Source organism: Culex pipiens, chromosome 2, assembly GCF_016801865.2.
Source record: "Culex pipiens pallens isolate TS chromosome 2, TS_CPP_V2, whole genome shotgun sequence".
Classification (NCBI taxonomy): Eukaryota; Metazoa; Arthropoda; class Insecta; order Diptera; family Culicidae; genus Culex; species Culex pipiens.
Window position 1 is genome coordinate 150112664 of NC_068938.1, and position 15933 is coordinate 150128596.

The 15933-nt window shown below is 40.0% G+C and overlaps 1 protein-coding gene across 1 annotated transcript in view; it reads left to right on the top strand.

Annotated features, from left to right (window-relative positions):
- Window positions 1–9082, top strand: part of LOC120421480 (zinc finger protein 808-like) — a 35089-nt gene extending 26007 nt beyond the window's left edge. Inside the window, exons 4-5 of the mRNA XM_039584697.2 lie at window positions 3537–4785; window positions 8331–9082. Coding sequence (XP_039440631.2) covers window positions 3537–4785; window positions 8331–9076 — 1995 coding nt within the window. The 3' untranslated portion in view covers window positions 9077–9082. The remainder of the gene's footprint in view (window positions 1–3536; window positions 4786–8330) is intronic.
- Window positions 9083–15933: the final 6851 nt, after the last annotated feature.

The following is a 15933-nucleotide window of genomic DNA, read 5'->3' on the forward strand; positions in this document are numbered from 1 at the left end:
TAATTTTTTAGTTTAATTTAATTGTTTTTCCTGAATTTGTTTTTAAAGCAACGATATTTAAATTGTTACAAAAAATGCTAATATTTTTTCAGAAATGACAAAAAATGTTACACTTGGTGCAGGTGGGATATGAATCCACAACTCTGGAGTTGGTCCAATAAACCAAATTTTCAGATTTCGCTTCTTGGGTGTTTTTTAATACCCCTGACTCAAGGCGGTTTCAAAAACACCCAAAAAGAAAAACTGGAAATTTGGTTTATTGGACCTTTTCAAAAAAAAAGTCCAGAACTGATCAACGGCACTGAACCAAATGCTTTCTGTATTATAATTTTTTCGTTTAAAATTTCATTCATTATGTTACTCGCTTCTATGTTTGTCGCGATTTTTGCCTTCCTCACCTCACTGAGGCAAGGCTATAAAATCACTCAAAAATTGAACTTTTTAAATAAGCCTTCTAGATATACCTTTACGTATACATATCGGCTCAGAATCAAATTCTGAGCAAATGTCTGTGCGTGTGGATGGACGTAGAATTTTTTTTCTCACTCACTTTTCTCAGAACTGGCCCGACCGATTTTGTCCCGATCTATGTTTTTAGATTCGCCTTCAGGTCCTTTAACTCTTTTTTTAATTTCATCCGGTTTGGTGCAGTACTTCAAAAGTTATGTTAGAAAAACTGTTTTGGTTGATACTAAAAAGGGTCATTATTTACATAATTTGAAAGCTCCGGCGGATAGCTGTCGGAACTTTCCGCTCAGTGCACGTCGTGCACGCATACAAACACTGCAGTGCTTTCAAATGAATAATAAAAATTAATCATAGATGGCAGCACTCAGATGTATAGTGTCTTTACTAAGTAAGCGTTAGCCAAAGCTTTCAGGAGGAAGGCAGCAACCACCTTCTGGTGGATTAAGTAACGTTTTGCCTTCCTCACCTCACTGAGGCAAGGCTATAAAATCACTCAAAAAATGAACTTTTTAAATAAGCCTCCAAGATATACCTTTACGTATACATATCGGCTCAGAATCAAATTCTGAGCAAATGTCTGTGCGTGTGGATGGACGTAGAATTTTTTTTCTCACTCACTTTTCTCGGAACTGCCTCGACCGATTCTGTCCGGATCTATGTCTATGGATTCGTCTTCAGGTTCTTTAAGTCTTTTTTAAATTTCATCCGGTTTGGTGCAGTACTTTAAAAGTTATGATAGAAAAACTGTTTTGGTTGATACAAAAAAGGGTCATTATTTACATAATTTGAAAGCTCCGGCGGATAGCTGTCGGAACTTTCCGCTCAGTGCACGCACACAAACACTGCAGTGCTTTCAAATGGTTCATTAAATTTATCATAGATGGCAGCTCTCAGATGTATAGTGTCTTTACTAAGTAAGCGTTAGCCAAAGCTTTCGTAGTGTGTGGTTGCAAGGTTTTTAGGAGGAAGGCAGCAACCACCTTCTGGTGGATTAGGTAACGTTTTTTTTATATGGCGCGGATTTCGCGTGGATTGGGTTTTGTTTTTTTTTCGACTTTTCCGTAACAACCCTGCATATGAGCAGTTCTCTACGGAATCGGTCTTTTTCTTTAATTTTATTTTTTGTATTTTTTAATCCGGCTGAAACTTTTTTGGTGCCTTCGGTATGCCCAAAGAAGCCATTTTGCATCATTAGCTCTTACATATAATTTTCCATACAAATGTGGCAGCTGTCCATACAAAAATAATTAATTTATAAAAATTCAAAAATCTGTATTTTTGAAGGAATTTTTTGATCGATTTGGTGTCTTCAGCAAAGTTGTAGGTATGGATATGGACTACACTGGAAAAAAATGATACACATTTAAAAAAAAATTGGTGATTTTTAATTTAACTTTTTGTCCTAAAACTTGATTTGCAAAAAAACACTATTTTTATTTTTTTTATATGTTTTAGAGGACATCGAATGCCAACTTTTCAGAAATTTCCAGAATGGACAAAAAATCTTCGACCGAGTTATGATTTTTTGAATCAATACAAATTTTTTCAAATCATCGAAATATTGGTCGCAAAAATTTTTCATCCAGCTGCCAAACTTGTATGGACAATTATATGAACGAACTAATGATGTAAAATGGCTACTTTGGGCATACCGAAGGCACCAAAAAAGTTTCAGCCATATTAAAAAATATAAAAAAATCGAATGACCGAAATCTCAGAGAATTGCTCATATGAGGAAAAAATCAAACCATTGCCAAATCTTAATAGCACATTTTGAAATTCTTAAAAATACCTTTCAAATGCAATTTTAACATTTTTGCCTTCCTCACCTCAATGAGGAAAGGCTAAAATATCACTCAAAAAATGAACTTCTTTATTTGACCTCGTAGACCCACCTTCACGTATACTTATCGACTCAGAATCAAATTCTGAACAAATGTCTGTGCGTATGTATGTCTGTATGTCCGTGCACCGAAAAATATGCACACGATTATCTCCGGACTGGCTGAACCGATTTGGACCGTTTTGGTCTTATTCGATCCGTCTTGAGGTCCCACAAGACCCTAGTTAATATTATGAAGTTTCGAAAAGTACTTCAAAAGTTATGCTAAAAAAACGACTTGGCTAGAGTTTGAAATATTGTAAAAAAGGGTGGTTTTTTATAAGAAACCCGATATGCTATATATTGTTAGAAAGGTATTTGAAAGACCTTTCCAACAAGCCCAAAAGATTGAAGTTCTGACAATGATGAACTTTTTTTGAGGCTGGATCTCAGATATTTTGATAAAAATATGCGAGGCAGGCGCCAACCACCTAAAGGTGGATTAAGTAACGTTTTTTTATGTTTTCAGACCTTAAACTTCTACTCCCGGTTTGCCCCACTTCCCTTTTTTTGTATAGGGCTTATATTTGGCATGACTTTACTGCCGTTCTACGCATAATTGTCCCATGTTCAAAAAAGTGCAACTGAGAAAAACGCGATTGAAATTTTTCGACCGATTTCTGTGTTTCTACGCATAATTGTCCCGTGGGTTCCTATTCGCCCTATGTGTCCCTAATCACCCCAGTTAGCAGTTTATCACCTTTATTTGTGATGCTCTTGCTTTACAAAAGGTAAACAAGACATAATGTTTAGTAAAACTAATGATTCCGTGTAAGAAAATACTTGGTGGGACAATTATGCGTAGAAGTTTAACGATGGGACAAACAGACTAGGTGTTGTTTTCAATGAGTTTCCGAACAAAGTACCAGATTTTATGTGTTTTTCTTAAAATACACATCAAACTAAACTTAAAAATGCCATAAAGTCAAAATCGTCCAAAACTGACATGGGACAATTATGCGTAGAACGGCAGTTTATCCAATGTATAGACAAACAAACGCGGAAGGTTATTTAAAAAAAAAATCGAAGCATCTTGGTATACGACCTCTAGAACAAACCGAGCAAAATCTACAAATACTGCATTTTAAACCCTGAACCCGAGTCAAGTCATTTCTTCAAATTATAACGTATTTACTGTATATAGTATAACAATCGTTCAATCTTCTCCCTATCTATCTATATTCAGGCCATGCAAGTGGAGAAAAAGGAAGAACAGCAGGTCGTCATCAAGCAGGAACTGCCCGACGGGGACGAGCAGCCAAGTTTCCAGCACACAGAAAACGACACAACCATGGAAGACTACAGCGACGCGTCCGCTCTGTTGCTCGAGAGTCAGTTCTACCCGGATGCGGAAAGTTCGCTGGTCGCCCCTTCGCCGAACCTGCTGGAAGAAATGGCCCCGGCCGTGGACCTCCAGGAAACGTTTTTCGAAGAACATTACCAACCCGGCGAGAACGGGAACCACAAGTGTGGCATTTGCGAGGCAGAATTCCAGTACAAGAGTGCCGCCCGGACGCACATTCTCCAGAAGCACGACCCGTCGAAACCGTTCAAGTGCGACGTGTGTTTCATCTCGCTGACGACGGAACTGCGCCTGATTCGGCACAAGGCCTTGGGACACGGCGTCGGAGTGATCAAATGTGACCAGAGTGCGGAGGACAAGGACGAGTCCGGCGCCACGATCTACACGTGCAAGATCTGCTCGAAAACCTTCACTTCGATGGTTCGCTTCAAGCGCCACAAGAACGTCCACGTCGCGTACAACAGGCCGTTCAAGTGCGACGTCTGTCTGTACCGGTTCTCAACCCGATCGCAGCTTCAACAACACGCGAAAACGCACCAGGAAAAGCCCGAAGGCACCGACCAACCCGATCAGGACCAGTGGCCGTGCGAGTTCTGCGAGGAAAAGCTACCAAACAAACGTGCCCAGACGATGCACGCCCGGCGATTCCACCCGGAGCAAAGTCTCGCAGTAGAATCTCCCGCCGGAACTGCCACTTCCACCGGCAGTGACAAGAACGAGTACAAATGCATCATCTGCTCGGAGGCGTTCGCCCGCGAAAGTGTCCTCAACACGCACATGAAGATGCACGAGCTGATCGCACTGGAGAAGGAAAAGGAACAACGGCAGCAACAGCTGGAAGCGATGCTCAACAAGCGGGAACAGCAGCAACAGCAGCAGCAGCAGAATTCCGCGTTGGATTCGAGTACGACCGCGGTCGGTGCCATCAGCTTCAACGAAAGTCTGACGACGATGGGCAGTGGGAAGAAACGTAGCGACGCCGATATGCTTTTTGTGTGCATCGTCTGCGAGCAGGAGTTTGAGGAGCGGGATATGCTGTTGAAGCACCAGAAAAGGCTGCACAAGGAGCTGGAGCTGAACATTGTGTCGAGTGGGGCCGCGCAGGAACAGCAGGATGGGGCGGCGGAGGAAGGTAAGAAAAAAATTTCATTTGAATAAGTTACAGTTTCGGCCGTCACAAATGGGAGCGTTCTTTTATTACGTAACGCAAAAGTTTGGATTTTTTACGTTTATCAATTACGAAAATTTTGGTACCCTAACATGTATAGGTCATCGCTGAAATGTTCAAGTTATCGCAGTTTTAGTGAAAAAAGTCGATTTTTTCCCGGTTTCGCCATTTTTGCGCGTGGCGCGTCGAAAACCCCAGTTTTCATTTTCAAAAAATCGTATCTCAGAGTATCGAAAACATAACTTCACCATTTTTTGATATTTTATGTGAAATTTTCCGAGGAATCCGATAAAAATATTTTCAGACATAGACTCTTTGGTCCCGAGACCTTCAAAACAGCATTTTAAGTTTTCATACGACCTTTTCAAATGTTATGCTAGATTTTTGAAACTTTTCACTATTTTTCTCAAATAGCCAAACAAATCCCCATTCTTTTGCGTCTAAGACAGCTAAAATCGGATAAAATGGCGCGGAGTTATGATTTTTAAAAAAAATAGTTTTTGCGAAAAATGATGAAAATTGCCATTTTTCGGACCACCCTAACACGACGTATGTCACCCTAATGGTCAAACAAAACAATACGGGTCTAATTATTTCGGCCAAGGAATCCTCAGACAAATTTTGAGCCCGATCGGAGAACTTTTTTTTTCGAATCATGCTGTTTTCGTGGGGAATTGCTGAATTTGTAAAAAAAATGTTTTACTAAGTTCCTTTTTTGATTTTGTACATTTTGATATTGAATTTTTGAATCAATGTTGATTTATCTAGTTGCCAGAAGTTGCCAGTAGCTGAACCGTTTTGAATTGTCAGAGCAGAAACATCGTCAGAAGCAGCAAGTATTGTAATCGATCATTAGAGAAATCATTGTAAAATGCATGTGTGGTTTTTTGATTTTCTTTTAATATTTTAATTACTTTTTTTTATGTAAATTTCGTTACGCATTCCCTCTTTTAATTTTTTTTTTAAATTAAATTTAATAATTTAATAGTTTTTTTTTCAGTTTGATAAATTTCCATGTTTTACCACTTATTTTATGCGAAATGTTTGGAGAGACACATTTTTTAAACATATTTGCAATTACTCAAAATTTCTTGGATTTTTTTTTTTTTTTGCAACGTGAAAAGGTTTTTAATATATATATATTTTTTTCGTACAAAACGTCAACGAGTTTATTTGATTTACGGAGTAAAAGATGATCGAATTGTTCACCTAGCGCTCACATGTGTTCCAGGACCAAGTTGCCTGCGGGTATGGGGATCATACATACATACATACAAAACGTCAACGAGTTTATTTGATATTGATTTTTTTTAAGCTTTATCCATAGTACCTATTTTACCCATACTCACAAAAAAAGTTCATGGGAAACATTCGGAAAAAAATATTTGAAATTACTTATTGAATTCAGCTTAAAAATTAAAAATATTTACCGCAAAATAAAACCATTCTCAAACTCAAGTTGGATTTTACTTAATGATATTTAATCTGGATCTTAAAATATGTTATAAAATTTTATAAGCCCGCTGCAAATATTGTTTTCATATTTTCTCTTTCACCTCCATAAAGGTGGGCTCAAAGTTTTAAGGTACAGCATAAGTTTTGCGTGTACGCACACGAAGCGTTTTCAGGTAAAAATTTGTACCGGCCAGCAAAAACTAATGATAAACTAGTGTGCGATTGGGCTTAGATAACTCTTTGGAATTAATGTGCATTTAACTGAATGCCATTTTTGTTAATATTACTATAATTTCCAACATATTTGGATTATTTGAAAATAAGTGTAGGAAACATCTTTAAAAATAGTTCATAAATCTAAATTTCATCTGAGGTTTGCATTTTCTCAATCTTATTTAAACAATACAACTACAAAAAGTCTGGTATAACAAAGCTTTATTACAAAAAAAAGTTACAATTCATTGATCTAAACTAAAAGTTGCTCCAATGCCGCACCGAGGTCCGAATGCTGGTCCGTGAACAGCGCCCCCACGATCTGCTATACACTACAAAGGGAAGGAGTCCGATCTGGGGAAGAAATAATCAAACAAAAGGAATTAGAATGATTATATTGAATTATACACTAGATTTAAAGACAACTACCAAAAATGCTCCCTTGCAGTTAGTTAGTTTCGTTAGCCAGTTATGATCTGTGGAATAAAGAAAAAAAAATCATAATAAAAACATTAAATAGCTTCGAAAAAGATACGAGTTACATTGTCAATTTGAAAAACTGTGAATTTAGCAAACCAACATTTCAAAATAATTCACACAAACCTATACAATCACAGACCTTTTAATGGATTTTGGTTCGTATCGTATAGATTTGCATGAATGAAAATGAAATGTCGGTTGGACAAATTTCATCAGCTCAAACTATCAATGTTCAGGTCTATCTACGATAGAAAAAGCACACAAAATTTGGAAATTCTACCAAATTAGCTCTAAACTACATTCTAAACTAATTCAACAATAAACAAAAACGCAACCAAAGAACAAACACAAAAACAAGAAAAATATTTTGAAAACAGTGAAAATTTGGAATATCGCAATCTCAGCAACCGGGGAAAACCACGGTTACCGAGACTTTGACAGTTGCCGAAAGTTTGAACTTTTAAATTTTGTACTGTGGGCAATTTCTCATTGGAAATCGCCACAGTTTGGGCCAAAATCGTGTCATCAGGGTAAATTTCGGTTCCCGATGGCGCATCCGCCGGAGTCGAATCCACACCGGGTTGGTCTAAATCAATGTAATGAGAATTTTCTATACCCAACGATGGATTCGACTCCGACGAAGCCGCCACGGGTTGGTCAAAATAGTTTTCATTTGGAATTTGGAAAGCCCATGATGGACCCGGCAGTGCCGGATCCACCACGGATTCGATCGAATTGCTAGGAACGAAATAGTTAGTTAAAGAATTTTGATCTGAGAGTGATTCCGTTTCCAGAATCACCCCAGCAGGTCCGAAATAGTAAACCTGATTAGAGGTCCAATCGTCGAGTGGTTCCGTAACCGGGATCGCTGAGAAAGCTAGTTCCGCTAGCGATCTCGGTTCGTGAACCACTGACGCGCGGTCTAGCTCGTTGAGCCGCTCGAAATAGGCCACTGCGAGTTCTGCCAGGTCATCGTCATCGTCATCATCCCGGATGCCCGATTCGACATCCGGGTCATAGGCCAGGGCTGGCCGGGGCCGCCAGACACCCATGCGGTGCGCTAGAAAGAGAGAAAAGAAATTGCGTATTAGAAATAGTAGAATACGACCGTACGCCGCCATCTCCAGTTTGGGAATGAGGGGTTTGGTAGGGGTGCACTCGGGTATATACCTTTTCGGCTTGTTGATTCGTTGCCAAGGGGGGCGTTGCCAAGCGCGCGCGCAGCTATTTATGTTTTTCATTGCTCACGCATAGCAACGGGGGCGGTGCTTTGGTCGTAGTAGCCGTTGCCGTTGTTGACTTTTTAGAATAAAATTTAAAAATTCAAAACTCGAACTGATTGATCTTTTCTCTATTTTCAGCCCCGGTAGATGACTTGGAAGACAGCGCACGTACCAAAGATCCGGAACAAACCCAGGACGAGTCGATGGTGGTCGATCTGGACCCGATCGAGTTCCTTGCGACGGAAAACGGTAAAACGAAGCCGCGTGGCGGCAGCGGTGGTCCTCCATCCCTGCCCAAATGTGAACTCTGCGGGAAAACCTTCATGTACAACTGCCTCCTGCAAACCCACATCAAAAAGAGTCACAGCGAATCAAAGCCGTTCGAGTGCAAAACGTGCCACATGCGTTTCGGCTACCGAGGCACCCTCCAGAAGCACGAACTCTCCCACTCGGCGCAGAACGTCCGCGCCGGTGGCCACGGTTCCATCATGTACAAGTGCAAACTGTGCGGGGCCAAGTTCCTCGAGCAGAAGCTGCTAACCTTCCACCTGAGGACCCACCGCAGCGCACCTCCCACTCCAACCCAAAAAGCGGAACCGGAACCACCCACCACCAAAAAGGTGGAAATCTTCGCGTGCGGCTTTTGTCCGCAAATCTTCAACGCCAAGGACGAGTTCGATCGGCACCTGGTCAATGTCCACCGACAGACGCCGGCGCCACCGCCATTGAAACCGGCTCCCGGAATCAACCGGAACTCGCCAACGCCCGCGGCGGCGCGCAAGACTGCCGAACGGCGGACGCCCATGAACGAGAAAGAAACGTTTTTCGACAGCTTGTCGATCGTCAAACTGGAACATCCGTTGGGAACGGTTAAGTTAGATTAGAATGAGGAAGGAAGCCAGACAATGAGCGTTTCTGAAAGAAATGTGTAGAACCTAAGTTGGAAAGATTTTCATTATGTTTAGGAAAACCAATATGAACACGTGTTACATGTGTGACCCCTTAAAACCGATTTTATGACGCGATGTGATGTCAAGTTTGTGACAGAATAATCGAGTGTTCTCAAAATAAAGTATATTTAAGACAAGGTGTGACCTTTTTTTCTATTCGTCTTAGACATTTTTAAGAAGAGTGTAACTAGATAAGCCCAAAAATGTGTTTAATGCGGAAAGGCAATAAAAAATTCGAAAAATAAGTACATATTTCTTGATAAGACCTTGTGTTGTTAAGGGTTTATTCAAATATCACTTAGCACAAAATTTTGGGACGTCAGAATCGCTTTGCGTTGATTTCCTACTACATTACCAAATACATTTTCTCAATATTGCATCACCGCCGCCACAGTGGGCAAAAACGGGTGAAAAAACGGATCTTTTGATGCCGTCAGTTTCTGCCTGTCAAAAGTATCATTTATAGTGTAAAAAATTACGAGGAATCGATTTGTGGTACTCTAACTAGCGGCAAATGACGGGAAGTGGTCCATTTTACCCCATTTAGCCTTTTTTGGGGTGTTTTTCTCGAATATCTTCAACTGCCGTAGTTTGCCGCACTTCTAAAGTATCTTATTATTTGTAAAAAATCACGAGAAATCGATGGGTGACACTCTCAATGGCGGCAAATGACGGCAAGGGCCCATTTTGCCCCATATAACCCCTTTTAATGTGTTTTCATCAATATCTTGAAATGACATAATTTCCTATAGTTTAAACGTATATTATTTTATGTAGAAAATCACGAGGAATCGATTGGTGGTGTTCTCATGAGCGGCAAACGACGGCAAAGGCCCGTTTTGCCCCATCTACCACATTTTATGTATTTTCTTTGATATCTTGAATTGTCGTTGTTTCCCAAAGTTAAAAAAAAAGTTATTTTATACAGAAAATCACGTATAATCTATTGGTGGCGTTCTCATAAACGGCAAATGACGAGAAGGGCCCTTTCTTTATGCGTTTTCTTCAGTATTTTGAATTGCCATGGTTTCCTAAACTTTAAATAAATGTTATTTATTGCAGAAAATCTCGAGGAATCGTATGAGAACACTCTAATTTGCGGCAAATGGCGAGAAGGGCCCATTTTGCCCCATTTACTCCTTCTTGAGTTGTTTTTCGTGAATATCTTGAACGTACTATGAATTGTACCATAACATTCCTGTAAACTATATAGGAAATCACGACACGTTCAAAATATTGACTAAAAACACATGAAATGGGGCAAAATCGGCCAAAGTTAGAGTGTTCTCAATCGATTCCACGCGATTTTTTGTTCAAAATAACTTTTTTATAACTTTGGGAAACCACGGCAATTCAAGATATTCAAGAAAACACATAACACGGGGTAGATGGGGCAAAATGGGCCTTTGCCGGTGTTTGCCGTTTATGAGTTTCATTTGCCGCTATTGAGAATGTCACCAATCGATTTCTCGTGATTTTTTACTTAAAATAAGATACTTTAGAAGTGCGGCAAACTACGGCAGTTGAAGATATTCGAGAAAAACACCCCAAAAAAGGCTTAATGGGGTAAAATGGACCACTTCCCGTCATTTGCCGCTAGTAAGAGTACCACAAATCGATTCCTCGTAATTTTTTACATTAAAAATGATACTTTCGATAGGCAGAAACTGATGGCATCAAAAGATCCGTTTTTTCACCCGTTTTTGCCCACTGTGGCGCCGTTTTGGCGGTCAGCAGTTTGAATTTTAAAGTTCTAAATCCAGGGTTGTTATGGACGCGAGTAAGCGCGGATTTGTTGGCTAATTTTTTAGGATAATTTTGTGTGGGGGTGAGATATTGGATTTTGGGAGTGGTTGTAGTTATGGTGGTATGTTTATTTTGGGTGGGGATGGGGAGTGGGGGTGGAGATTTTGGGTGGGGAAATTTTGTGATAGATAGTGGATTTTGAGTTTAGATATTGTGGTAAAGTAAATGATATGGAGTTTATGATGAGATGTGGTTAGTGGAGAATTTAGAGGTTGGGATTTAGGTTTGAAGGGTTATGTTAGGATTTGGAAGTTGTTTTTATAATTTTTGTTTTTTTTTTTGAGGAGGGGTTTTTGGGGGGGGGGGGGGGTATTTGGGGGATTTAAATGATATGTAGGGGGGTGGGGTGTTGTTGATTGTGTATTGGTGGGGTGGGGGTTGGGATTTTATGTGGGGGTGGGGAAGGTATGAGGGGGGAATGATTTAAGGGGTGGGTTATTGGATGGGAGGTAGTTGAAATTGATTGTGTATGTTTTTTTAGTGTTTATTTTTAGGATGTTTGGGGATGGGATTGGAGTGTGGTTGTGTTTAGGTGTAGTGTGATATGGTTTATGGGGAGTGGGGGGTTATATGATGGTAAAATTGGGAAGGTGTGGGGAGGAAGGGGTAAGATAGAAGTTTAAGAGGAAGATTAGAAAAAAGTGATTGTTAAAGAAGGGTTTGTGTAGAAAAGGTAGGAGGAGGGGGGGAAGGTAGGGAGATAAGATGAGTAATAGAGGGAGTTAGGTTAGACAAAAAAATGGTGGTCGATGAGGTGGTATTACGCTGGAAACCGGAAACCTGTGCCAGCTGCAGGAACGGCTGCGCTCGAACTTCGCTGAGGAGGGTGGGACGCTTTCTTTTTTCTCTTTTCCTGCTCCTCGAGGTAGGCCTTGCGCGCGACGCATCCGCGGTAATTGCCGGTATGGTTGCCGTCACAGTTCGCGCACTTTACGCGCGGCTTGGTTTGTTCTGCCTTGTCCCCCAAGTCCGCCTTTCGTGGCAGTGCGCACGCCTCCGAGAGGTGTGACTCACCGCACTTCACGCAGCGGGGCCGGAGGTTGCAGTTCCGCGAGCCGTGGCCGAATTTCTGGCAACGGTGGCATTGCGCTACGTCCGTCGGGTTCTTGGTGTAAAACCGCCAGTTTACCCAAAAACCGTCCAACGTTTTAGTCCGCCGCAGGTCTTGGATCTTGACGGTGCCGCGGTCGAAGTACAACAGGTACAGTGTGTGTGTACCTGTTACTGTTGTCTTGCGCGAGAGCACTTTAATCTCCCGCGGTTTTATTCCGGCGTCCGAAAGGTGACCCTTCAGGTCGGAGATCGGACGGTCTTGATAACCCTGCAAGACAACCTTAACAGGGGGCTTCTCGGGGTTGAATGTGTAGAAGTTGAAGTTGCTACGCTTCAATTCTTCAAACACCAGGTCGAAATTCTTTTTGGTCAGTGTGATCACTTGCACTGCCGTCTTACCGATTTTCAGACAATATCCGAGGCCTTCCAGCAACTCGTCAACATCGTCCGCTAACGTGTCCAAAACAAAAATTGGAGGTGGTCTACGTTCCGCTGGAGAGTTGTTCTTTTTTGACGTCGGCACTTTTTTCCGTGCACGACCATCATCGTCGTCGTCGTCGTCGGTAGTGCTGCTACCGTCAGAGTTGTTATTTTCTTCGTCGTCGCTCAGCATCTGGAACTCGTTCCTGATGGGGATGTTGGCGGATGTTGATGTGCCACTGGTCGTGGCACCGGAAGTACCGGAACGGGTTCGCACTGGTGATCTTGGGACATATCCAGGATGTAGTAACTTTTTGTCGATGCCTTCAGCGCTGACGCTCCCCTGCGCGATGGCGGCCGACACGGCGTTGGTTTGTTTACCTTTTTGCACACGGCCGGTAGACGAACTTCGCGGGTTTTTCGAGGCCGCACTCGAACTGCCACGGCCACGGCCGGCCTTTGGCATGCTGGAGAAGCAAACTCGCGGGTAACCACAATCAATTACGGCGAAAAAAATCGAAAAAAACGATGGAGCACTGAGCACTAGCTGCATGCTCTCGTGCGTACACGGAGGGAGCTGTTTTCAAAGTTAAAATTAAAAATTCAAATCATTTTAGATTGTTATAGTTTTTTATTCAGGTTCCAAAATTTTAAAAAATCCTAGATTGCTAAATTCCAAATCAAATAAATCTGCAATTCAACACATTAAAAACTTAAGAATTTTAAAGTTTTGAAAGTCTAAATTCTTAAACTCAAAAAATTTAAAGCAATTAAAAGAACCGAAAATTATTTCTTAAATTCTTAACTTAAAAGTAAGTAAAATAAAAGAAAACTTTAAAAAAGAACTACTGAATTCTTAATGTCTGTACCTTTTACAAACTGAAAAACTGCAGAATTCTGAAATTGTTCAATGCCACAATCATTGTCACCATCTTAGATTACAGAAAATTTAATAGGTTAGAAAAATTTCGTGCTTCGATTTTTCTGAGTGACACTGGCTAAATTTTTAAATCCCTAGATTTATGAATAAATTTTTGAAATATTATGATTTTTTTAATTTGTTTTAGTTTAATTTTTATTTTGTTTTTATATCTCAACTTCTAAATGTTTGAATTTCTATTTAAGATTCCTTTTTTTGCCATTATTATTTCAAAGTTTTTCTTTTTGGTTTATTTCATCCCAGCAAAAATAAATTGAGGGAGCGGCCGTGGCTGACTGGTTACGGTGTTCGCTTTGTAAGCGAATGGTCTTGGGTTCGATTCCCATCTGCTCCCACCGAGAAAGCATAGGAAATATAAATCTTGAAACTCTGAACATGAACGAAAAATCAAAGTCGCTCGAGTCGGGGTTCGATCCCTCGTCCTTTGGATTGGTAAGCAAAAATGCTAACCACTAGGCCATCGCGACTTGGTGAGCCATGTCTGGAATTAGGAATACTGTTACTATCAACTATATACGTGCTGGGTCCTTGTCCATTTGACAAGGGTTCGGAAGTTCTAAATAACGTTTGAATCCGATTGGTGCAAACGTTCTTCAGGGCGGGGCTTGTCGATAAAGCTGAAGTACCTCGCGCTCGGCTAGCCAGCGTAGAAATGGGTCACCGAAGCTCGGCAGAGCTATAACACCTTCCAAATGCCTATGCGAGTTATTTGCATGTATAGAATGTAGATCTGAAAATACACGGAAACAACTCAATTTGTAAGAAGCGGGCGCGTGGTCCCGTTTGGTTGGTTGCACACACACACACACACACACACACACACACACACACACACACACACACACACACACACACACACACACACACACACACACACACACACACACACACACACACACACACACACACACACACATTTCATCCCAGCAAAAATAAATTTGTCCTTAAAATTTTCGTCTTTTTTAGATTCTACGTTCTGAAATTCGGCCTCATTTAAAGTATTATTTATCGAATACAACTTTAAATAAACGTTTGTAATTTTTGCGTTCATTCCCAAGGAGCCCTTAAACATAAAACAAGTTAAGTTTTCTTGTGTGTTCATCGAGAAATTATTTTTTCTTTAAATGGTGCGGATTGGGGTTTGGAACGACGCGTATTTGGCGCAGATGTTTTTCCGACTTCTCCGTAACAACCCTGTAAAATCGCTTAAGATCAAAACAGGACATCGTTTCTTTTAGATTCGAGTATCCGAAGTGATTTTTTTTCGAGAATCTTGGACACTCGAGCGAACTGTAATCGTTTTGTTCAAGTAGACAAGACAAATTGAAATTTTCCGCTTCATGGACTGTCATCAGCTGCTTGAATTTAAACACAATACACAAGATTGATTTATATTTTTTATACATTTTTCGTATATTTTTACTTGACCGCAATACGTCGCGTGTATTTTTTTTTAATTGTTTAAATATTATACCATTTTTATACAAGAACTTATTTATGAAACACCAACTTCCATGCTACATAAGGAACAATTACTACTCGTTCTGCACAAACAAAAATCGAAAGATAAAAAGAAGCACGAAATTTCATGTTTGGAGTTTTTCATTGCACAACAAAAACGGATATGTGTTCTTGTTTTGAGGCACAAATGTAAATCATTAATTTAATTTCAAAAAGTGAATGGAAAATCTTCTGTTGTCGTCCTGCAACTAACAATTGTTTTTTTTTGTGTTGAAATTTTAAAAGTATAAGATTTTTTTTTTTCGTTAAAAAAGACGAACATACAGGAAACTTTAGAAGAAAAGCAGGCGTAAAGTGGGGGGAAAATTCCGTTACAGAGCTGGAAATTGACATGCTTCGTTAATAATACTTTTTTTGCTCATGCTCGCACTTTTCCTCTTTGTTTAAACTTTTTTTTTATGATTTTTTGTTGTTTGTGTAGTTTGCTTAAATTCACTTTATTCCATCTTACGAATATGTGTTTGTTTGTTTTTTTTTGTTTGCGTGTAGTTTGCTGTCTTACAGATACAGTATAGTTTAGTAGAAGTAGTAGTAGTAGTGGTGTAATAGTAGTTAAGTTTTGCAGAAAAGTTGGTGTAAGATTTGAAAGTTTTTTTTTCTTCTTTGTTTGATAATTGTACAATAGCTACAAATCGAATCTGTTTCATTCTGGTGTGTTTGTGTAAGTGTGCATATAAGAGTATTGATTTTTGTTTATTTTTTGGTTTTGCGACAAACTTCAGCTGCTGTTTATAGTTTTTAATAGGTTTATTTTTTGGATTTCGAACAAAACGGTTCACATTTTTATCCTTTTTGTGGTTACTGTTTTACACAACAAATTTTGGTGGTGTATCCTTTAAATATGAAGCGCACATTGTTCAGCCTAAAAATGTTGCTTGTATAAAATGCAGTGTTTTTTTTTCTTCTAAATTTTTACCTTGCTTCACAACTGTGAACGTAAACGTGGTGATTATTCTCTGGATGTAGTTTTTTTTTGTTGTATAATGTGTCTAATTGTTACAAATATCGCGCAAATATCGACCGATCCCAAAAACAGATCGCACTTGGCCCA